Below are 24,291 nucleotides of genomic sequence, written 5' to 3'. Positions count from 1 at the left end.
AAGGAGCTCTTTTTCTTCTCAAAAAAAAAAAAAGACAATAAGGCTTGTATTTGTTAATAAGACTTCTAATGCAATTAATTGTGACCAAAATCTAAATTTTATTTTTTAAAGCAAAATCTTTCTTTGTTCCCAGTAAAATTTCTAAAAATCACTGTTAGCACAGAAACAAACTGGTAAAATTCAAACTGTAAAAACAGAATCAGGAAATGGAGTAACCCCTCTCTCCCTCATTCAATATGTTTCTATGTTGGAGTTACAATCTCCTAAAATAGATTAATTTCATTTTTGACAGCTCATGAACAAAATCCTAAAATCAAGTCAAAGCTTATATTCCAAATCTTACATAGATCTTAACTCTAACAGCCTATCAACCAATGAGAAATTGTGATGCTTATGGCAGCTGTTTACGCATAAACCTATATATATTGTGTTGGTCAGGATTAGCACCTACCTCATTCACCAAGCCCATTCCTCCAGTAAGTTTCTGGGCTATGTGCATTAAGCTCCACAGAACACCTGATGAGTAATAATTACGTTGCTATTTCCCAATCTTGAAGGGACACCACTGTACTGCATCAGAGCTGGTATCAGCTATTAGTGCACAGAATTCAATGGGATTTTATCAAAATCCAAAGAGTAACGCGTGACTAAGAGCATCATCCTATTTACTACTACAGTAACATATTAACATCTCCAAGAAAAAAAAAAAACAAAAAACTAGCAAGGATGATTTAAAATTTAAGGTGATGCATATCCCTAAGAAAATCATGTACTATACGTCAAAACATTTGCAAGCCCTGCCCAGTGCTGCCTATATCATCATAATACTGTTTTGCTACTTTGAATACTGTGGCAGCTTGTTCTCAGTAAGGCATCAATCCATCATTTTGTAGAAACAAACCCATATCACATTCACATACTACGAGAAGCGAGGAACGACGCATTTAAAGAAATATCTATAAAAAGAACAAACCGTGGATCTGAGCGGTATGATTTGTACAATGAATACAGCTACAAATCATTAAGGAATTATGCCTAACGTACATGATTTAATCAGTTCATAAAGGAAGAAAGCAAGCCTAAACAGCATTAAAACAAGTAGCTTGGAAAAACATCGTAAGAATTACTCGCAAAATCCTTAGATTACCTTTTGGATCGTCTCAACATGCTGGTAGCAGGCAGAGAGAAATTGGACAGCACAGTCCAAAAGGAGTCAGACATGATCTTTAAAAGCTTTCATTGCTGGGAAAATACAGCACAATCAAGCCACTAGCAATAAATAAGGAACTAAATAATACCAGTGACAGAGCCAATGCAAATTCCCTGTAGACCTTGCAAGCTGTTCCATTAATGCGAGACAGGCAGGCAGGCGTGCATGCTGCTGCTCCCACCGCCTCCATCCCTGCCTGCCGCTCTCTACCTTAGGAGGCAGTGCAAAATGAGATATTTATTCCCTTCCCATCGTGTACACTTTAGAACCGGAGCTGCTTGTATACACAACAAACATTATTTATATACATCTCTCCCTGTTCCTCCAATTGCAATCAAAACATTTTCAAGCAAAGCCATGAGCGGGGATCTATTGGTAATGCAGAACAACACGCTGCTTCCAGGCTGTGGCTGCACAGACAGCACCGCTCACTGCCGACTTTGGGGTTTTATTTTGAAATGGAGGCCCTTCTGCTTTGTAGCAAGGAGTGGGGCTTTTTGCTTATTTTTTAATTAATCTTCCATCTTCAAATGAACCCTATGTTTTGTCTTCAAATGCCCCGAGTGGATTTTAAATAAATAAAAAATAAATAAATAAAAAGTAAGCCACCCACCCATGCACACGTCAGGCAACAGCAAGCACAACTCCCGGCGCCACCAAACAGCTCCGCCAGCTGAATTTCAACTGCAAGGAGAGGGGAACCATGAGTGATGCACATCAGAGGTTTCCCACACGCGCTCCTGCACAGCAGCCACAGGTTCACGTTGTCCCCTTTGTGCTCCTTGCCATGTTTTTGCTTTTTCCTAGGGCTATACAAGACCTCACTGTAGCTGTTGCACTTTTTGTTTGTTTTTTCATTTCAATACGCAATCTATTTTCTTTCTGTTGTGGCTTTTTTAAGCACTTCTGCCAATAGGAAAGCTAATGATGTTCTCATATTTCAGCCTTCTTGAGTGGCTTTTTATCACAGACATGAGGAGGATGACAATCAACAGCTGGCACTGCCTTCCGTGCACAATGCACCCCTTAAAAACACATGAAAACGGCTGGGAGGAAGAAATCCCAGTAGGTTCCCATTAACTTTCCACAGAATCGCATGAAAGAATTAAATGACCTTCCTAACTCCCCATAAAAATGCATGGTTTTTAATACACACATTTATCAAAACTCACACCATCAGATTCAGCAAAGCATCCCCTTCCATCTGAGCTTCAAAACACAAAATGCAACTTTGCATGCTGTGGAAAGCAGAGCTATGTCCAACATGGCCACCCCTTCCAGCCTGTTTAGACACTTGCATCAAAAGGATCTCCATCACCTTCTACTTTGATTTCATTTAGAGTGCAACCAGGTAAAGCTCTGTCCCTATCTGTTGCTGATCAGAAAGTAGAAACGCAATAATTCATGGATCACAGAATCATTATGGTGGGAAAAGGCCTCTAAGATCACATAACCCAACTTCAGCCCACCCCCCTTTGCCCACTGACCAATTCCCTCAGAGCCACATCCCTAAGTGAATCAAACACCCGTGACCCCACTACTTCCTGGGCAGCCCATGCAAGTGCATCACCACACCAAGAAATAGCATACACCAGTCAAGTCTAGAAACCAAAGAACAGCATCACAGCATTGTACTCAGGGTACCACATGACCTTCCAACTGCAACAAACTTGTTTTCAAAAAGATTTACAAATAGTCGGATTCACATCAGCTGAAATGTGAATTGAAATTTCCAACCAATAACGGAGACAAAAAGCTCTTCATTAACCAACAGAGTAGACCTGACAACAAAAAGAAATTCCAGAATGCTTATGGAGAGCAAATAAACTAAAACCAGCTAAATCCCCCTAAATTCATATTCATTGTGTCTTTTTCTCCAAAAAGTGACTGAAAAAACCAGCAGCTGAAGACATACCATGCAACATTTTTATATTCCCTACAGAAAAGGCACGAAAAGGAGAAGCCATTTTAGGAGAATATTTTTCATGAACACCAATGGCAGCATCAATCAGCTGAAGCTCTGCTTCACTCTCAGCGCTCGGGGGGCACCCAGGGCCCCCCAGCTGGGCAGGGAAGCGGCTGTGGCAGCAGTGATGCTGTCCACATGGTTCTGCAGAGCCCATGAATTGCAATGGGCTTTGGAAATTATATAATATGGTTTGCAAAGAGCAGGAATTTTTTTTAATACTTCTCATCCCTGCTTTCACAACGTGTGTTGCACACATCAAGAAAAACCTCACCTTGCAAACTGGCAAAGTATGCATTTTGGGACAGTTCCCAAGCAGTTAATACAGAGGGGTTCAGAATAGACTGAAAAATACAGGTAAGCAGTGATGAGTGCTGATGAGATGCAGCGTTCTTACTAGAACAGCAGAACACACTGAAACTATCAAAAACTTTCAAAAATACATCCTATCCAAAAGTATTACAATGTCAACGTTTGAAGAATGCACTCCAGTAATAAAGAAAAAGTTGGAAGTGTAAGTATTTGCTAATGACAAATGAAATCCTTCTAAGTGACTATATTATTGTCTCTGTATGACAAGCAAAACATTTTGCAGAAGTCTAGAGACTTCTCACTGGTTCAGAATCACAGCCTTCTGCATGCCAACAAAAATACCACAAACACAAACATGTTACCAGATGAGCTTTCTACTTCATTTAACTCATAAATGAGATAATATGTCTCTGTGAATTCCCAAACATGAGCTATTCCCAGCCTGAAGAAACAGCCTTCCTTATGAAACACTCCCACTTGCCATTCAGGGTGTTTATTTTCCATTCATCTCCTTCACCCAATTCATGCCCAAACCAGAGGTTCAGCAGCTCCTGCAATGCTGGAGTGCTTCCCTGCTGACCACATCTGTCACATCCACGGCCCTCCTGACATGGAACCCATTGGATATCACACGTCAAAGACTTCCCCAGTTTCTCACCTTTCCCATTACCTGAGTAGGACACAAATTAAGCTTGATATTAAATGGTATTACTGTTAGGCAAATGGTCCAATGTGAAACCCATTACTTCCCAGGCCTCTTTCACAGCAGCCACATTTCTGACTTAAAGACCTTAAGTTCACATAGAATAAGACCATCTTAAATAACAACTGTCCTTGTAAAAGCAAGCTGAACTTACCAAGGAGACCACTGATGTCATGTTAAAAAGAGAATCGCAGAAGTCAAACCTCTTGCGACTGGACAGATTTTAGGTGGACTATTGATCAGGAAATGGTTCCCACAGCATTTTTTTTTGCTGAATTTTTAAAAGTATTTCAAACAGAATGAAACTTGAAGTACTCAAAATTTCAAGTGAAAGTAACTTGAATCATGCACTAAAGGAAAACAGTGTAACAGAAACCAGTTGCAATATTGCTTGGGAAAACCTACCTAATTATTCAATCACTTGAACATTACATTGTATTAAGTGTCACAAAAATAAGTGGCACTCTCACAGCTGACATTTTTGAATAGCTGTATACCTCAAATACACAAATTAGGCACTAGAAATAACTAGAAATTAAAACTGTTTTACTAGCAAAAGCTGGATTGTTTGGAGGCAACAAAAACAGAAGATACACTCAATTCAATTTTGTTTGAAACTTTAAATGGCATACTTAGCAAGAGAAGAACAGCACTGCAACTAATATTAATTAACACAAATAAAATTGATGAAGATCTATAGAGATACCTGCTGCATATCGCTATGGTGTCACCAAAACTGTGCAATATGTAATAACTCCAGTGGAAAACTTTGAACTTCAGTGCGAAGAAAGGAAAGTTCTTCCTATATACCTCTAAAAATATAAAAATAAATCTAAAAAAAAAAAAATCAGAGCACAGATCCTTTAAAAAGAAAAAAAAAAATGAAAAGAAAAGAAATACATGGAAGATGTGTGCTGAGCTATTTGGGGCATCATTATTATTTGAACAGTGACCTACCAAGTGCTGAGCAGGCTGCCATCTCGAGCCATGTAAGCAGCAGTCAGACAGAGGACGCGAAGTTGGATAAATCTTTCGGGTTCACATCACTATTGTTACTTGCTAGCTCACACCATCTCCTCTTCCTGCATTTTTTGGCAGAAAGCAGCCAAGCTCCATGCACCCACCACAACCCAATACAGAACCAAAGACCTGCGCCCAGATTTCAAGCACTAGCTCCATACAGAAGGACTCCAAAGGACCTGCGCTGCTCAAGATTAAACCAACCAAGTTTCCTGGGGTGAAGAATAACCAAACTGCTCTCTGGTGTGCATTTCCCATGCAGATAACAGCCTCCATTAGTTTAGATAATGATTCAAAGGATCAGAAACGTTTGCTGAGCTGCAGCAGAATTAGCTATAAGGCATTGTATGCTCATATACCAGAATAAAAGCTGCCAGCTTCTCATGTAACTTTAATCTGGCACTGTTACTGAACTAACTGGGGTTGTCATCATAGCGAATAGCCTGAAATGCTAGCTAATGCATTGCAGTGTCCCAGCACAGCAGCAGCCCTGTTAAAGCACTGTTAAAGATTGATAACGAAGACTTACTGCTAAAACACAAACTTAATTGTGCCCCAAATTCTACAAAGGTTATTCAAATTCTCTCTTTGGATTCCTATTAACAAAAATACCACTTTCTAGTTTGGTCGTATTCTTTACCCTGTTCACAAACTGCACTAGCAAGATATTGGCTACTGCAATACAACATTCATTTAATGCGATTTCCAGCTCAGCAAATTGATGATTGGGCTCAAATGCCATGGAAAGGTCAATTAGTCTCTTTAAATGCGTTACTAGAACTAACGTTCTTTTCCTAGGCTGTTTTCTTCATGTATGATTCAAATGTCAGTTATCTTATTTAATCAAATGCACCCTCAACATGCAATTCAAATGCCGTAAGAAACGAGGAGCCACTTGGAAAATAACAATACTGAGCATTGGTTTTGAAAACCTCACTTCATTTTTAGACAGAAACCTCCTCTTGTTTTATCCAAAACATTCTTGAAGACACCTGGTGACCACTGTGTGAGAACAGAGCACCTCAGTGCTGCTCCGACCTCCAAACCCTGCTGCAAAGACTTTCCCTCCTCTCTGCCAGTGAAAACTCAGTCAGAAGAAAACACAAATTGAGCCTCCTGTTGCCACCGTGGCATTTTATCATCTTAATCATGAATAATTTATCATGATGCACTTAAAAGATGTGCTTAAAAATTTATTTCTAACCTGTAAGACTCTGTTACTGAATTAACTGTGCAACCATATTTGCAAACAGGAATCACAGAATCATTAAGGGTGGAAAAGACCTCTAAGATCATCAGGCCCAACCATCAACCCATCACGCTGTACCCAGGCATCTTCACGTCAGCCCCTCCACTAAGCAGCTCAGCACCAACATCTCTGCCTGTTCTCTGCAGAGCTCCTCCAGCATTGGTTCCCTGCCCTGCCCAATGGGGTCTTGTATATACAATAACACACAGTCCTCGACAGATGTTGCCATAAACCATCCCAACAAGACCTCAGCAAAGCAGATTTGTAAAGCAGGTGTTTGCTATCCTCTATTTTATGGGGAAATTATAGTACAGAACTGAAAGGACAAATTAAGAGAAAAAGCAGCAACAAAGGTACTTTGTGCTGTGTAGGGATGGAGGGGTGAAGAACTTACCAGTGGTTGGTTATAACCAGAGACAACACAACCAAGGTAAGTGAAAGAAGCAAATGGCAAAGATGGGGAAACAACACAGCTACATAAGTGGGTGAATCAGACAGATTTTGTTAATCAAGACCACAGCCATCAGCTTCCAATACCAAGTAGGGCTCCCATCACTTACACAAGAGCCCAACATGTAACACTCATCCCACAGCACCATGTCAAATCACAGAATCATTAAGGTTGGAAAAGACCACTAATATCATCCAGTCCAACCACCAACGCATCACCCACACCTACAAACCATGTCCACAAAGGACAAAGAACAACACAGCATGGCTGGCAGCCAGCCTGAAGGAGAGCTGCTCCTTTGGGCTGCACATCATGCAGAGGCAAATCAAGCCTCAACTCCCAACGCAGCGCTACCACCTGATTTGTTTCTGGGTATAGTTCCACCTATCTGTCCCGACCTGCATGTTCAGTGCCAGCATTTCCACCCTGCAGCTCATTTCCTCGCTGCTTGTTTAACACACTGAGGCTCAAAGGGTAAGGATACTGTAAAGCCCTCGCATTTACCATGGCTTTTCTGAAACAAAAGGCTTATTTTGTAGGATGTTGGCTAGGAAGAGTTATTCTGGGAGCAAGGGGAATGCTAATGCAGCGAACAGACTAAGAGGATGAATTTTACATTTTCAGGCATAAATTCTTAATGAAGTTGGAGCATGGGATAAGAATAGACTTTACAAAATAAGCCATGGTGCAGATGATACACGAGAAATCAAAACCATGCGAGGGAACATGATGAGTACTGGTATTAGAAAAAAAAAAAAGGATAAAAAGTTCACCCAGTTCTAAGGCAGAACTGCATCCTAATTTGGCCATGAATTTTTAACGGAAATCGGTCCCTATTTTAGTTATTCCTTTGGAATAATATCAATCTTCACAGCAAAAGCTTAGCTTTAATCTGAAAGTCTGGGAAAGCAGTGATAACATATCATCAACCAGCAGGCAAACAAACTACTTGAGGTCGCGAGCCTCTGAGAAATGCACAATGTGCAAGGCAGATGAGCACAAGAACAAGCATGGAACACTGATTTCTGTACAATTACAGATCAATACATCTTTATAAGCTGGTTTACAGTAACTCTGGGGAACCCACAAAGGTGATATATTAGTAAAGCGACATTTCTTAAAATTTACACGATATTTAGAACCTCACCTGATACATGTTTATTTATATAGGTATGTAAAAATAAAAGTAAATAGGGTGATAATAGGGCCATACAAGTCAGAAGTTTGAAACGCTGAGACAGATTTAATAACTTACACAATAAATTTGTCCAGAGTTAACTCCTTGCTTGGAAATGAAGTATAGAATAGACAGATATGAAACTCAGTGATTTCTGCAGCCTCCAATGAAAACCTCATTTCAAAATACTGGAAACAATATTTAAAATTTTGCAATTCCAGATTTTATTATACTGTACTGTAGCACATTACAAAACGGCATAAACAAATGATACAATTAGCAAAAAAATATAACAAATATATAAGAGCACTGCTCAGACATTTTTAAAACAAATATAGCCCATTGCCTCACCAAGCAACCTTTAAAATATCTCAGATCTAAGTAAAAAAGAAAATATAGCTAAAGAAGAATCTCCATCTCACATTTCCTTACTTGTTCCCCAGGTTCTGACTAGCAGAGCGAGCACTGTGCACACCTGGTAGACAAAAGAAAACAAACACCTTCTGGACTTTTGATACAAATGTAGGCTTCTGTGCTACCTACAAAAATGAAGCTAGAAATAAACCTAAACAATATTTTCAGCTCTTCAAATATCGTTGCACAACTACTGAATCACACCCGTAAATGAACACCACCTGCTTGTCCACAGCATGCACTTTCCGCAGAGCAAACACGACTTGCGAAATGATAAAGCGAAGTCCTTCCCAGCAGCGGTCACTTACAGCAGCAGTATGCACAAAGTGGACCGCGGCGTCCTGCGGTGCCGCCCGCAGCTGCCCTTATTCCTAAGCAGGAGGGAGAAGTTGCAGAAGCGACAGGTCCCGGTGCTGCGCTCCATGGCGGTGCCAGGAGGCTGCGCGAGGACCGGGGCTGCAGGCTGGGACACGTCCCCAGGGCAGCTCCTCCATGCCAAGGGTGCAGCTGCAACCAACTCCATTTTGTCCAAACTAATCGCGAGTTCTCTGCGAGTGAAATGCTGACACTTGTGACTTAAAGGAATGTTTCCACTAAACGTTTGTGTTGATTCGTGTGGAAAATTGGGTGGTTTTCTAAAAGAACCCAAGTACTACTTCCATAACATCTTTCTCTTCTTTTTTTTTTTTTAAATGCAAACAAATCCCTGTTCCAACCCAGAGAGGTGTCACTGCTCCGATGCCCTCCTGACCACGGGTCGGTGACACCCCTGCCCCAGGGATGAGGCTCCAAAGCAAGGCGAGGGCAGGGGATGAAGGAACACGAAGCACACGGAGCTCTTTCACCACTGCAAAGATTATGGTTCTAAGATTTTATTTTAGGATGTTAATAATTCATACTGACAGTGTAATGTAAACTAGGCTAAAAGATTGCACTCTCAAGTACCACACCAGGGATTGAATGACAGAAGAATAAACACTGGCCAAAGAAGCAAAATTTTAGGAGATATGGTGAGATGGGACTGCAAAAGAATCTGGCAGACAAAGATAAACATATTTTAGATGAAAAAAAAAAACAAAAAAAAAAAACACCGACAGGAGAAAAGAGAGATTGAAAAAAGAATACAGAATCACAGACTCATTAAGACTGGAACAGACTTCCAAGATCACCCAGTCCAACCCCACCCCACCATGCCTGCTGACCACGTCCCTCAGTGCCACATCTCCATGGTTCTGGAGCACCTCCAGGTGACCCCACCACCTCCCTGGGCAGCTGTGCCACTGCATCACTGCTCCTTCTGAGAAGAAATCCTGTGCAAATGCAAGCACCTGTGTCATGCAATCACTGCTCCTGTCTGATTCAGGTCTGTTATACTGGCACTGGGTGCTGGGGATTAGTACTTCTCTGTTAGCACTGTGAGCCCGTTTGCACACTCAAAGGTTTCCAAGACAAAGCCAGAAGTAGTACCTGGCCACCTCACAGCACAGCCAGAAACAACAGGTACGAATCACTCAGCTTATCAGTGAAGTTCATTCTAGCTCACCAAGGCAGAGGGACATGCTCCCCTCCGGGAGTCTCTGGCCTCACAGACCTGCAGGTGGTGCTTCCTCAGTGGTAGCAGAGGGCAGCCTGCAGCAAGGAATTCACACCTCCTGCTCCGAGCCTGGGCTTTAACGCTTCCACTGCTGCAGCCCCAGGGGGGACTTGGGGACTTCAGCATTTACAGTGCCCCTGCATGAAAAATTATACAGCCCAACGTGGAAAAAAGTGCATAATACTTCCCCTGAGGATGGTAAGGGAAGGTGAGCACCTCCTGCATGGACACCACTGTCCCAGAACACAACCCCCAGCGTGCAAGAGGAGAGAGAAACTGTGTGTGGCTAAATGACAGGGCAGAAAATCCACAGGTTTCACTGGGGCACTCACAGCCTGTATCTACAGCTTTACCAAGTTGCCAATGCTGTTACCAACATCACTGTGCAGCATGTGACAACCTGCTGGAATCACCAGTTTCCCAGTTCAGCCCTCGGCTGCCAGTGGTGTGAGCCAACAAGGCTATGGAGCTACTGGCAAGGTACGTACACTCCTTTAATACAAGGCACAAGACTCCCCATAGTCTCCATCTCCTACTTATAGTCTCAGTCTCCATCTGCTACTTCCAAGAATAACAATTGGTACAAAAGAAAATAAATTAAAAAAATCCATTAAAAATAAACGAACTCTGGGAAACTCATTCATTAAAAGTGAGATGTGCATTACAGTCCAGTTGCAAAAAGATGATAAACTCAGAATTCACCATTTCATATAAGGCATAATGACACAGCAACAGAGTTGTTCCATTACTTGTTATTGAGTTCTCATCTACACTGTTTCCCTACGTTGCTTTGCAGTAAATGCTGACCCATTATTTAGCACAGTTAGGAAAACAGAACCTGCATCAAATCAAGCACTAATCCAGGAAGGTGTCACCTGTTGCCAAACCAGAACAATTTCCAAACATCATTGCACCTGAACACAGCCCTTTTCATTAATGCTCAGACATTTGTCAAATAGGATACGAACTAAAACAAACTTACCAAGAAGCTGTATCAGGGACTTTAAACTAAGACAAAGTTTGAGTAGAGAAAGGAAACTTATCACCAATTCTTGACACACCTTGAGGTATTTCAAAACAAAAACATTAAGAATTTCATCAAATTTGAATTCTGAAATGTTTTTCACCTTACCTAGAAAAACAGAACTTCTGTTTGCAGGTGCTGCCCTGCTGTTGGAAAGCACATGTACTCCTCAAACCAACAGCTTCCTGTGACTGTTGTAGAATTGTTTTTCTAAGAAACTCTCTGATCATGAAATTAAAGCGATGAGAGTCTTTAGTTACACAACCCTCACCAAGACACACAGATACATTTTGAAAAAAGAGAGACACCCAGCCCCAAGGTGTCTCAGCATGTCCCAGCAAGGTGGCTGCAGCTGAGCTGAGGGCTCGCTGCGGTACATGAGACCCTCCAGGCTTGGCTGTGCCCTCAGCCCAGTGACAGCTTACACAAGAAAGGCTTTACATCAAGGCAGGCTTAGAAATGAAGCATTCTGGAGCAAGGTTAGGTTTCCTGGTTTGCTTCACATATTACAGCAAGGATCTGAGCACCATGACATCCAGCAACGGTGACCACATCTGGCATAAGCTACAAACAAAAATCTTTAAAACTATTCCTCAGAGTTATAAAAAATCAATAGCTATTATCAATAAACTTTAGAAAGGCTAAAATGCCTCAACAAAACAAAATAAGGCTAAAATGTCTCAATGAAAAGAACGATCTCAATTATGTAGCTCTGTAAGAACATGTACCACAGTTGGCATGAGCTCATGAAGTCAAAATAACCCAAGAAAACGTCCCTGGAGTAATACAGTGGAATCCACCTCTTCCCTTGATAAAGGATAATGAAATTCCCACTGAGATTCCACCTCACCGGCAGAGCCAAGAAGCAGAACCAGGGCACCACAGCACAATGAGGCCCTCTCTGGAAGTACTGAAAGTAACTTATCTCTTGCTGAGGGACTTACAGGGTGCAGTGCTCCTCAGAATGGAGGGAAGCGCGTGCTGCTTTAGTCTCAAGGCTCCTCACCTCCAAGAACAATTAAATTCACTGCATCTTGAAAGCAACTCAGTATCAAGAACTGCAGTAAATCCACCTTTAGATTGAACTAAAGGACTAATGTGGGTGTACAAAGACTCACCAACTCATAAAAAAGCTGAGAAACACGTTAACTAGACCTCCTGGCTAGCCCTAAACGAGCACAGGCCAGAATGCAAACACGAGGCCCACAGCTTCAGTTCAATTTTGGACACCATTCCCTTTTCTTCCTAAAGACACATGATCTGAATTCCAACCCATGACTGCTTCAACAATAGCAGTCTTATTTCATCTACTATCCATTTAATTTTTATAGTAATCATGCTACTTTCACAACTTTTTAAAAGGTTTACATTATTTTCAGTTGTTCAAAGGCTATGTGTATCAAGTACTTTTGTTCTCAGCTCGATTGATTCTTTCTGAAGCCAGGAAACCACTTCCATGCTAACTGACATGCTAAATGAACTAACAATTGCTCATTTGTCCATGTAGAAATATCAAAGGTGCCACACAAAGAGGGGAAAACTATACAGCTACTTGCAAATGCAATATACTGATGGTAAAAAATAAGAACATTTAACATGAAGCCATACACCTTTCAGTTACATTTTCCACCAGTTCTCAGTATTATTTGCAGTGATGGAAATGAGCCACTGCCTGGCTAACCTGGGGTTGTTAAGCTGTGCAGATCAATGACAGCAATAACCTGCCAGGATGAACCTTTGCTCCAAGCAAGCAGCAATGACTATCACAGGCACTGTAACCAAGTAAACAAAACTACAACAAACAAAGGCAGGATAAAGCTGGATCAAGAGCTGCACAGGTGAAAGCAACAAGGACAAAAATAAAAAGTTATTATAGTAGACCTAAGCCCTTACACAGAGCCATGTCTCTGTGAATCATCAACCGCTCGTCATTTAAAGAGCAGATGGCTGGAAGGTCCCCATATGTGAAAAATATTACCAACAAGAAGAGACCATAGTAACAGTGAAATATAACTTGATACCGTGACTTTTCTATGAATTATTCTTAATGATAACACTGATCCATGCCAGAAGCCTGAAGATTGGAGCACTCGGAGGAAAAAGAGCAGTAAGCACCAAAAAGGCTTTAGAAGTCAATAAATAATCATTAGGTATCCTCACAGAAGGAGCAGTTCTCAACCCACTTTAATAATCTAATTTTGATAATTAATTACTACTTACCAGACTGTTAATTAGCCTCAATTCTAAACAGCATTCAGCCACCTTTAAGCACCCTTATGAAAGAACTGCCAATAGCAGCTTCTACGTAACAAGAATTCATTCCCAATCATATTGGTGACAATGACATTAAAACAATAAGAGGCAGCTCTTCCATCACTGCTCATCAGAACAGCATGGAGAGCTGCTCCCATTCTGCAAGGCAGCAACAGCAGCAGGGTGGGAGGCCACCTCTCCCCATGGCAATGCACAACGAGCCAAGAACAGACATGAACAACGTCTCTATCCTTTGCTGACAGCCCCATTTCCAACCAACAGATGCAATATACATTTCTCTCCATTAGAGGGACAGATGCCTAAAATAGCTAAACTTCACGTTTTCTTGTTACTCCTCTCAGAGCCAGCCAGCAGGAGCAATCTCCCTCTGAAATAACACGCTAGGTTTAGAGGCTATCGCATTACCACCTGATGAGCAGCTGAAATTTGACCAGCTACCTCCACAGCACAGTATGTGAGCTTCAAAACCAGCTCTCTGCTGGCTCAAGTTTTAAGCAGGTACCACTTAGCTCCAATTTCATAATTGCACACACAAAGATCTCTAGATCATGTTAGTCTTTGTCTGGGGCAATCCCACTAGGAATCATTAGTAAGGGAACCAGAGGTTTCCACTGGGGTCTTGCACGTTCTGTAACAGCACAGCATAAAGCAAGAACTAATCCTGAATGTGAAACACGTCAGCCAAGCTCCCAAGCACCTCAGTATAAACTGAGCTGTTTTGGCCTTTTTTTCTTTATTTATTTTTTTTTGCCCCCCAGTTTACAAACTCCTTACCCGTACTTAAGTGTACTGATATCAGGATTCATTTTACTCATTATCCTTTTTGGACACTGTATTGCAGATAGACCTCAGAGTGTTGACTTCTCATAGAAGCTAACAAGGATTTACAGTGAACAGAACAGAGTGCAGTAGGTTAGCACAGACCCACATCTCCAGGCAGGGCTTCTTAAGGGCCACACTCCAGGCTGCTGCACTTTGCGGTTGCTTTTCTTGACATCAGTGATACCTGTGGGGGTTCCTCTGCTGTTTCATACAGGGCTGAACAGGCACATGTAAGGCAGCAAAAGGTGCAGTCAGGAAATTGCGTGCACATTCAGGCAGACAGGGCTCCATTCATTTTATCTTCTTGGCCTTAAACTAGAAATTAATTAAAAAATGTGTAGAAATGCAACGTAAACCCGTACACTACAAGGCTGAAAGCAAATTACACATTACCAGGCTCTGCCCTTCTGTTAGGTTTTATTTTTTTGAACAAAAAAGCTGTTAAGTTCATAAGTGGTTACAGCAACACCAAACGGTTAGAAATTCCTAGTTGATACCTCTCCTTACCTCCACTGAAATGGATGGCTGTAGCATGGGCTAGATGGATTGCTCTGGGCTTGTGAGTTCAGGTAAAATACAAGAGGAGAAGTGACAAGTGCACAGTCAGCACTAAATGGGAATTTAAGGTGCTGCAGACCCGGAGCAGATGTAGGAGAGAACGTGTGCTGATGAACATCACTTCCTCGGCAGTGGGAGTACAAAGGAGAGGAGATTCTGACAAGGTGCCACGGTAGAAAAGAAAATAAATCAGGGTCAATATCACATCTTCTGTTTATCACATCAATAAAAAGGAAGAGAAAAAAACACTTTCAAAACATGTGCTCAATCTTCTATCTACAATAACCTAAATGGTCAAAGTCAGTCAATTATTACCCAAACCAAAACGTACTTGTCAGTCAATACACAGTATCTATTCCATACTGTTTTTCCACTACAAAAATCTTCTGATCTGGAATTACCCAAGTCCTGCTTTTTTAGTGATTCCCAGGTTTTCTGGATCACACACCACTGTCCATACTTTTAACGTCAAATTTTAGCTGGGAAAAATCAACCAAGATGGCAATGGCACCAGTGACAGACATGGGCCATTTGCAGCACAGCCTTCGCAGGCTGCAATTTGGGAGCCATGGTTCTGCACCACAGCTATGGCAACAATAGAAACAGTCAACAGTGAAAACATGAATTACACAAACCATTACCTTAAGGACAACGTTTAGCACTGACAATGTTTTAAAACAGCTAATTAAGCCTGAGAGCAGCACTGCAAAATGTGTTTATTCTAATTGAGCAGTGGAGAAACTGAGGCACAGAGAGGTTACATGACTCGTTCATAGCACAGCCACAGCAGCATTAGGATTGCAGCTGAGAAGGCTGATTCCCAGCTCTGTGTCCAGTTCTGCAAACTGTACTGCAAACTGAATTATTACACCGTGCCTAGAGTTAGCAGCCAACAAGTATTCCTATAAGCAGAGAGCACAGAACATTTCATTAAGTAGCTGCTTTTCAGAAAGCTGCAAACAGGCTTCTACATTAACATGAAAAAGCTTTAAGACCTACTTTATTGAACTATACACGATGAGATGTCCTTCACTGGAAATAAAGGAAAAGTTAACTTACAAATATTGATACTATAAAGAAATCCTGGTTAATCAAAAAAAGTATTGTGAAATTCACTTAAATGATGAGAGCCTTCTGCCCAGATTCCCATAAAGTGACAAGACAACATGTTTTGAACTTTCAGTTATATGAAAAAGGCAACAATATACTGTCTTTGTTCCTGTGTTGAATCCTTACATGCGGAACATATCAGCTGTAAGTTCAGGACAGGATGGCTGGCACCTGGTGTTAGGGCAGTGTGGAACGGCTGCTCAGCTGAACCCCTCATGGGGTTAACTGACAATAATGAAACTAAGCGTTTTAGTCTGGGAAATTTATACAACTTGCTACCTCACTTCTAACCATATTTTCTTTCATAAGCAGCGATACAAACACTTCTAATTTTTCAGTGTAGGGAATCCAAATGGAACCATCAGTCTGACCCAAAAATAAATCATCTCTGGATGGAGAATTTGGGGTTTTTTTAATCACATAACTACATGTAACTACATATAATCAAGGAAAGTTACAAAAGAACTGTTATTAAACATTTAATATCTAAACAGTGGAAGTCAGTGTTACGATTCACCTATGCTCATTACTAGAAAATGCAAGTTCTCTACTACCTACTCCACAAAACCATGCAGCCCTCCTGCACACAGGGAGCACAGCACACAGAGTACCAGCCACAGCTGCTCTCTGCTATCACTGTACGTTTGGCCTTTTCCTTTTTAAAATGTGGGCAGTGCTGGGCAGTGCTCGGTGCGCTCGAGCGTTAGAACAAACTGGTGCTGCCATATTGTTACAACTATCACTGTGATTGCAACTGGGGGATGAAAAAAGTTTCTATTTGCATAGCAAGAAGGAAATCTGGGACGTGCTCCAGCTTTTGTTGGGTATTCAGACATTCTCCATGAGAAGTCCTGAAGCCGAGCACATTTGCTGTGAATGTTCAGTGTTTTTAACTCCCGAATAGTTGTTATCACTCAGCTACCGTTAGGTACAGGCAAACTTCCCCAGGAGCAATCTCTGCTTAAACAGCTGGTGGGCTCTGCAGGCTGCAGAAGGAGGTTAAGCCGCCTCCTGCTCCTCCCATCCCTGGGCAGGCTCCATTAACCCTGCTGCTTACACACACAGCACTAAATAGATGACTTCCTTCCCGTAACCCATGGGAATAATAACGTCGCTTCAATAAACTGCCATTCTCACCAGTAGATTTCAAAGTGCTTGTAAAGTACTGAAAAGGATTTGTTTTAATTTGTAGAAATAACACATGGCAACGTCAATCATTATTTTTTTTCCTTCAAATTTAGAAATTTTCATATGTTGCCTTAGTTTAAGAAGACAACAAAGGTAGTAAAAGTTTCTCTAGATTAGAGCCCTGTGACAGCTTTCTTTGAAGTACTTATTAGGTTTGGAAGAGTGATTTAATTAGAAAGAGAGTTCCAAACATTTAGCTTCACTACATTAATTAACACCAGGTACAAAACTTAAACACAATGCACAATGTATGTCATTTAAAAACATTTAGATACTGCTCTTTTTTCTGGCTGTACTTTATGGTAAATGCTCCATATGCTAAAGTTCTCAAAATGAAATTTTGCATATAGCCAAATAAGCAAGATGGATAAATTCTAACAACAAAAAGCAACAGAATAGCACAGAATAGCCTGCCTTGTTTTCTTCACCATCTCCACTTGAAATGTTTAAGTGCAACTCATTTCTCACAGCAGCCCTTACTGGATCCGCAGCGACGGGGCTCCCAGCCTCTGCTTCCTCCGCTTCATCGTGGTGCTCTGTGGTTCTGCCCCCAACCAGAGGCTTCAAGGAGAGGAGACCCAGAGCGCAGGGCACACAGCGATCAGCGCGATCCCGAGTGCTGCGTGTGCCCCAGTGCCACACAGACCTCAGGAGTTCAGCAACAGTCCAGCTTAGTCACATGGCTCATGTCCAACATGTAATTATTAAAAATAAAAAAAAAATCTTCTATGAATCGATCGATCCAGAGAAAGGCAACAAAGCCCACTGGTTTATGGCAGGAAGGCACAGAAGAGTCAGACACACACCAACCTGAGCTGCTGGGCTGACAGCAGCAAGCCCAATTTGGCGCTCAGCAAATCACCAAACTTCTCCTGGACTGCATGGGGCAGCTCTCCCCAAATCACATGGCAGGCACGACGTGAAGGCACACTCCAAAGGGTGTTGGCACAAATCCCACATGCCAGCTTGCAGACTCACACCGCGATAGGAACAGAGTCCCCACGTGCACCCAGAGCCTTTGCAGAGTCATCCGCAGTGCAAAGAGCAGCTGTTCTCTGCCGGCGAGCAAACACGTGAACCTGTCCCATCAGAATCAACCCCCTTCAGCACGTGCACAGCTCTGTACTCAAAAAGTCCCCGTGCGGCTCCGTTCAGCTGCAGCTCCCGTGGCTGCCAGCACCAGCTCAGGAGCAGCAGGGCACGGGGATGTAATGTCCTTCAGCAGGGCACAGTGCTCCCCTGCACCGCGCAAACACGCCGGCACTCCGCGTGCAGCTGGTGGCTGCTATCAGCTCTACAGCAGTGTCATGTACTGCGGAAAGCATCCATCTCCTAACGTCAACTATTCCTAAAAAGTTCTCTGTGAGAAGTCAGCTTTCCAAATAAAGCTTCCAAATATGTATCTTTGGTAGATTTTAAAGCGTTATGCCTGTTTTCTTGAAGCCCATATTTAGGCATAGGAAGCTGCTGCTGTCACAAGCTCTCATCCATCACAGCAGATCCCCAATTACAGCCCTTATCTGCAAGCGGTGGCAGGCACAGATCGCAGGCCCTGCAGTCCAGTCCCATCAGGAACACCGACCACCAGCCTGGGGTGCCAGGAGCACATCCCTTCCAGGGGGGTGGTTTTGCTTCTTTGATAAGAACAGTGCTCCCAGATCACTCTTAAAGCCTCGGGTACAAGCAGCAGCATCCCACAGAACCCCGCAGGAAGGACTCAGCAGATCCCTCCCCCAAGGCCAGTCCCACGGACAGCTGAGAGCTCTGGGTTATTTTTGCAGCCCGTGCCCCATGCAGAAGGATGGAGCAGGCAGTGCATGCCACCTCCCCAGCTACAAAAATATCACAGCAGAAAGCATTCAGGAAGGCACCATCCCTTACCCTGCTTCCAGACCCAAGCCAGGGCACAAACGTAACAGAACTTCTCACCCCTTCCCAGAACTGCTCCTTTCTCCTTAGGCTTCCATTGAGGCCCAGCACAGACCCCAGCAGAAACGCCCACCCTCCAAGATGGGCAGCAACCCAATGTTGCCCTCCACTCCTCCATAGATAAAGCACTTGGGCAGAACAGGATAAAGACATCAGGCAGCATCTTGCTGCTATCAAATTTGTTATTTCCAAGGTCTAAGCATTACAGTTTAAAAGAACAGAAGTAGAGGCCAATATAAACTGGCATCTCAGAGAGGTGCCTTGGTGTGTGTAAGTGTTATTTTGTCAAGAAGCCAGGGGTAAGGTAAACTGTTATTTAATGAAATATGCTGTGAAGCTCCTAGGGCTGCAGAGGTTCATACCTTTGAGTGGGGGGGAATATTCCCTTTAAAATACACTAAAAGGAATAAAGTCATCAGTAAGAGCCTTGCACGTTCTTTATCATACACTGTTATCTTGCTCACCATATTTCATACAGACAGACACACAACTTTACGGTTCATACCATCTCCTGTCAGCACCTACCACCATCAAAACAGCAGTTGGTAATATCTGAATTATTCAAATCTTTTACTGTTGTCCCACCTCTCCCCATATCTAACTGTAATTAATCTTACACAACAAGGCCAGCATTTGGTCTTTGATGACACAGAAATCTCTACAGCCATCAAAATATGCTATTTTGGGGTGACAAAAAAAACTGTTTTTACTGAATATACTCTGGGTAATCATCATTTTTAATGTTTCTTATATCTCCAGGCTCATTTTCCCCCAGACATTCACTATAAAGGTACATTTGGTACAGATGTCTGACAGCAGGAAAGAATTAGTACCAAAATTTGCATCTGAAATTAAAAGCTGGTGTTGCAAATTGAGTTTGCAGAGGAAATTACTCCTTTCAAATTTAGACACAATTTGGAAAAATGGTATTTTCTTTCTAATAAAACATTACCTTTAGACATTGCAAAGATTACAGCAATCCAAGCTGGTCAACTGCCCGAGAAAACATGGGGAGTTCAAACAAACTCACAAATATCATAAAAAACCTGAACATGTCAATAAAGTTTGTGTTATGAACAACTGCATTCATTAATATTGAGACAGCAAATAGGAAACTGGTTGATCCCAATGCATCTCCAGCCAGATCCAGTGACTGCTGGGCAGCCAAGGCAGCAATGTAAGCATACAGTGAAACCCCACAGCCACCACCCCAGCACTGTGTCACACACACAGACATGAGCGTCTGTCCTTCTAGGCCTGGAGCATCCCTGGTGCACTTCACATGCAGGTGCACATCCAAAACACCTGGGAGCTGAAAGCAGCAATACAAGAACAATCTCTAGCACCGAAAGGAGAGAACATGGTAACAGCCCTGAGTAATTAAACCACTTCCACTAATAAGAAGGAGATCAAAGTTTGGGTCTATCACTTGGCATTTGCTGTTTGATATTAAAGAAAATATTCATGAATGGTAATTATTTTTGTGAACAAAATACGAGAAAAACATATCCAATACATTTACATGCATAATTTATTCAAGGAAAACTTTGAACTCTGATTATTGAGCCACACTAGAGACAGAATGCCACTACTCATACCTCTACTAATACCTGTATTATTCAACCTCTTTACAACATACAACTCAGCTGAGTGAGATTTCTTTGAGTGTATTGAACTGAACCCTCCATAGGAGGGCACAGACTTCAAGCACAATGACAACAAAATGGTATCTCAATAATTGAGCCATTTCTCTTAATGATGCCCTGCACACAACTCCACCACCCGTTTCAGGTGCCTACTCACTAAGATTGGACTGCAAGACCTCCAAGTGCAAAGCCATTACGGTGAGTTTGTGTTCTCTTCTACTGACATGGAAGAGGAGCCAATGACAGACTTCCCAGGCTCCATTCTACCTCTCTTTTAGTTCAGCTTCTATACAAGACCTTCCTTAGCTGGCAGAATTGCTTGTGCTCTCAATACTGAGACATATAATTCCACTTCTTTTCCTCAGCACAAGGAAGGGAAGCAGCAGTTGTTCATGCATACAGTCAGTTCCTGCATAAAAATAGAGTCAATAATGCAGACACAGGCAAATATGAAGCAATGAGTCAGATAAAGACTAAGTTAGAAGCGTTGTCAGAAAGGGCTCTCCCTTCTCCATTCAGCGACGACAAGTAATCTCACTATTTCAGTCTAAAACCTTTCTAACTTAACAGTCAACCAACACAATGACCTAGCAAGCACAAACTGGAGCACAGGAGGTTCTCTCTGAACATGAGGAAGCACTTCTCTGCACAGGCTGCCCAGAGAAGTTGTAGAATCTCCATCTTGGAGACCTCCAGAAGCCATCGGCACACGGGCCTGAGCACACTGCTGTAGGTACTGCTGCTGGAGCAGGGGTTGGGCCACGTGATCCCAGAGGTGCCTTCTCACCTGAGCCGTTCTGCGAATAATCAAGTCTTCCTTTTACCTCTGGCTTGCTGGCAAATAATGACTAGCTGCCATGATGCGATTGCTTTACAGCAGTTAATGTACCCCAGCCTCCTGACTAGCAGAGAAAATGCTGAGTGGCTATATATTTCTATATAACACAACTGACCCTGAACTGTGACAAAGGCAGAAAATGGATGCAGCTCTTGAGGATTCCTGGCTCCGAGCCAGAGGCTCCATCCATCTGTCAATTCCTGCTTCCCTCCTGCCAACAAACAAAAGTCAATGAACAACAGCCAGTGACTCAGGGCCTCACTGTATGTATAACCACCCCTACTTCTTAGCTACAGTACAATGCCTTTGCAGAATACATTTATTTTTGCATATGATATTCGCTGGTAAGTTGATCCAGGTAGAAGAAAAGCCTCCAGAAGAACTGAGAAATGCCTACAGTATGTATCTCAGTGCACATTCTTAGGGCACTCCTTTTGACAGAATGATTAAGTAAATTTATAAATATAACACATATACTATATACATACACACACATTATTATTATTGCTTTTCTTGATAAAAATTTCTCTAATTCCCGATTTAAAGTGGATTTTTTTTATTTTTTTTTTAATTTTACATCAAGTAAGCACTCTGATATTGGGATATCCAAATCAGATGCCTCAGTTCCACAGTACCTTCAGTGATCCCATATGCTTATCAATATGGCATCAACACAAATATACATAAGTCATAATGCACCACTGAGTTCTTAAACACTTACACTTCTTAAGGAAAGAAAAGTCATCTGGTAGAACTGACAACAAAATCTGTAATTCCAGAAAATACAAGTAATCAACTACGTAACAAATGCAACTAATTGAACACATTTCAATTCCTCCCAGGCTTCATAGTCTCACCAGTAGCTGCGAGTTTTTGCTTTAAATTTATTACCTGGGTCGTCTTGACATAGATTGCTATGATGGCAGAAAACTACCATCAAGTAATAAAAGCTGAAGGTGTTAAATCAGTGTAGAAATAAAACGGTCATTGTTTAGTCACAATCAAACAAAACGTTATACACTTGAAGGATTTCATTTGTATCTCAAGTATTTCAAATGTAAATGTATGAATAGTTCTGTGCCATGCCCATCTCCACACTTGAAGGAAGGGAAAATCTCTGGCATCCTCAATTGCAACTTCACATTTTTTGTTACAAAAATAATGTTGTGTTAAACAAACAAACACAAACCCTATTGGTAATTCTTTGTTCCACCAAATGTAAAAAGAACCTTCACTATCTCCGACTCATCAGCACCACCATTCCTACACATACAACAAATGTAGTCAAGCTTGCTTTCAAGGAATGCTGGCAAAAAAGTACAAATACAAACATTTTCACGTTCTTATTTTCATGACTCATTGAGCGTTTGATTGCTGTCATGTGAACTAAATAAAAAGTTTTGATCATACCCCATTAAAAAAAAAAAAAAGCCTTTTGATTCACTGCACTGTTCAGGACATTGTTCAGTGGCCTACACAGCACTTTCCAAATGCCACCTCTTATACAAAGGAGAGAGCTTGCATTAAATGGTTGAAAGTTATTTCTCAGAAAAACCTGAGGAAGAAAGGTTATGTGCTTCTGTGAGCTTCATGTCTGTGGCATACAAGCTTTGGGAAGCCATTTCAAATCACGGCCAGATCACATGCTTTCCCTTTCATACAATGCAATCAACAGTGCCATCTCTTCCAGCGCAAATCTGTAAGCACAGCAGAAGCTACATTCTCTTACTGTAACTGTTAATTTGCTAAGATTTTTTAAACATCACAATACTAGAAGTCTGCTACTTGTTTAAACTTAATTTTGGAAGCCTGCTTATCCCAACACCTGCTGCTTGGTTGGAATATCTCTGTGACACAGAATGCTCTGCATGGTCCAGGATCCGTGCACAGAAGTTTCTGCCAGCGCAGACTGAAGAGCAGTCATCAAAGCAGTCCATAGCACATCAATAACCAGAGATGGCGGCCGAATCGTTCTGGGGATGTCACAGCAAGTAACACTCAGCACTGCAGCTCCTTCCATGGGAGGATCAGCTGCAGGTGATAATTAGCAGTAAGCCTATGCTACTGCTAACTTTCCTACTACATGTAAGGAAATGAATAGAGGTTCAACCTCAGAGAAATGCAAGCTGGCTGCTTCCAAGTGCCCAACAGATTCTTGAAAGCACCGACAGAGAAAACAGGAGATCTGCCTATTTATATGGCTTCCACAACTGAACTGCTATGCACGTTCAAATCAAACCACATAATGAATAAAGAATAGTTCTACTTACAAGCTTCCTCTTCGGGGGAGACTGAGCTCCTTCTGGAAAACAAACAGAATTAAAAAGCAGAGTTAATTTCACTTGTTTCTGTATTCCTCACTTATTTCGCAGCAGCAGCAGAGCAGCCCCTTAGGGCTGGGGCCGCCAGGTGGCAGCAGCCAGCCGAGCTCTGGGGAGCGCTGCAGCTGCTGGAGCTAAAAAGTATAAACACAAATACATTTATTATTTTCAAGTATGAGTTCTCTAAAGTTTGGAATTTCATTATGGCTTCACAGCACTGAGCAGATTTCACGTGCGAATTCTCACAAAGCTGACAGCTCCCAGCATCGAGGAATAAATTCCTGCCATCAGACAAACTTGTCAAGATCTAATCAAAACATTTCAAGTGTGTAAGATAATAAATCCTGAGCATCTATAACAGGTTGTGTGTTTTATATTCTAAAAAGGTATTTCGTCTACTCTCATTTATTTGGAAGAATTAAAAGCTTCCAACTGTGAAGTCTGCATATCAATGAGTGCTCTTTGCCAATGCAAGTGGGTAAGTA

At 41.9% G+C, this 24,291-nt stretch overlaps 1 protein-coding gene across 16 annotated transcripts in view; it reads right to left on the bottom strand.

Moving 5' to 3' along the window:
* Positions 1-24,291, bottom strand: part of MAST2 (microtubule associated serine/threonine kinase 2) — a 192,033-nt gene that overhangs the window by 70,182 nt on the left and 97,560 nt on the right. For 6 of the 16 annotated variants that reach the window (XM_090146610.1, XM_090146611.1, XM_090146612.1 and 3 more), the window contains one exon: positions 23,756-23,787. In XM_090146610.1, coding sequence (XP_090002736.1) covers positions 23,756-23,787 — 32 coding nt within the window. Of the gene's footprint in view, positions 1-14,400; positions 14,617-14,723; positions 14,931-17,552; positions 19,702-21,600; positions 21,697-23,755; positions 23,788-24,291 lie in introns of those variants that run through there. The other 10 variants (XM_090146608.1, XM_090146607.1, XM_090146605.1 and 7 more) reach the window with 4 other exon arrangements.

This window comes from Phasianus colchicus, chromosome 9 (genome assembly GCF_987193195.1).
Source record: "Phasianus colchicus chromosome 9, bPhaCol1.hap1.1, whole genome shotgun sequence".
NCBI lineage: Eukaryota > Metazoa > Chordata > Aves > Galliformes > Phasianidae > Phasianus > Phasianus colchicus.
Note: the sequence above shows the minus strand (reverse complement) of the source record. Positions and strands in the feature narration are given on the sequence as shown.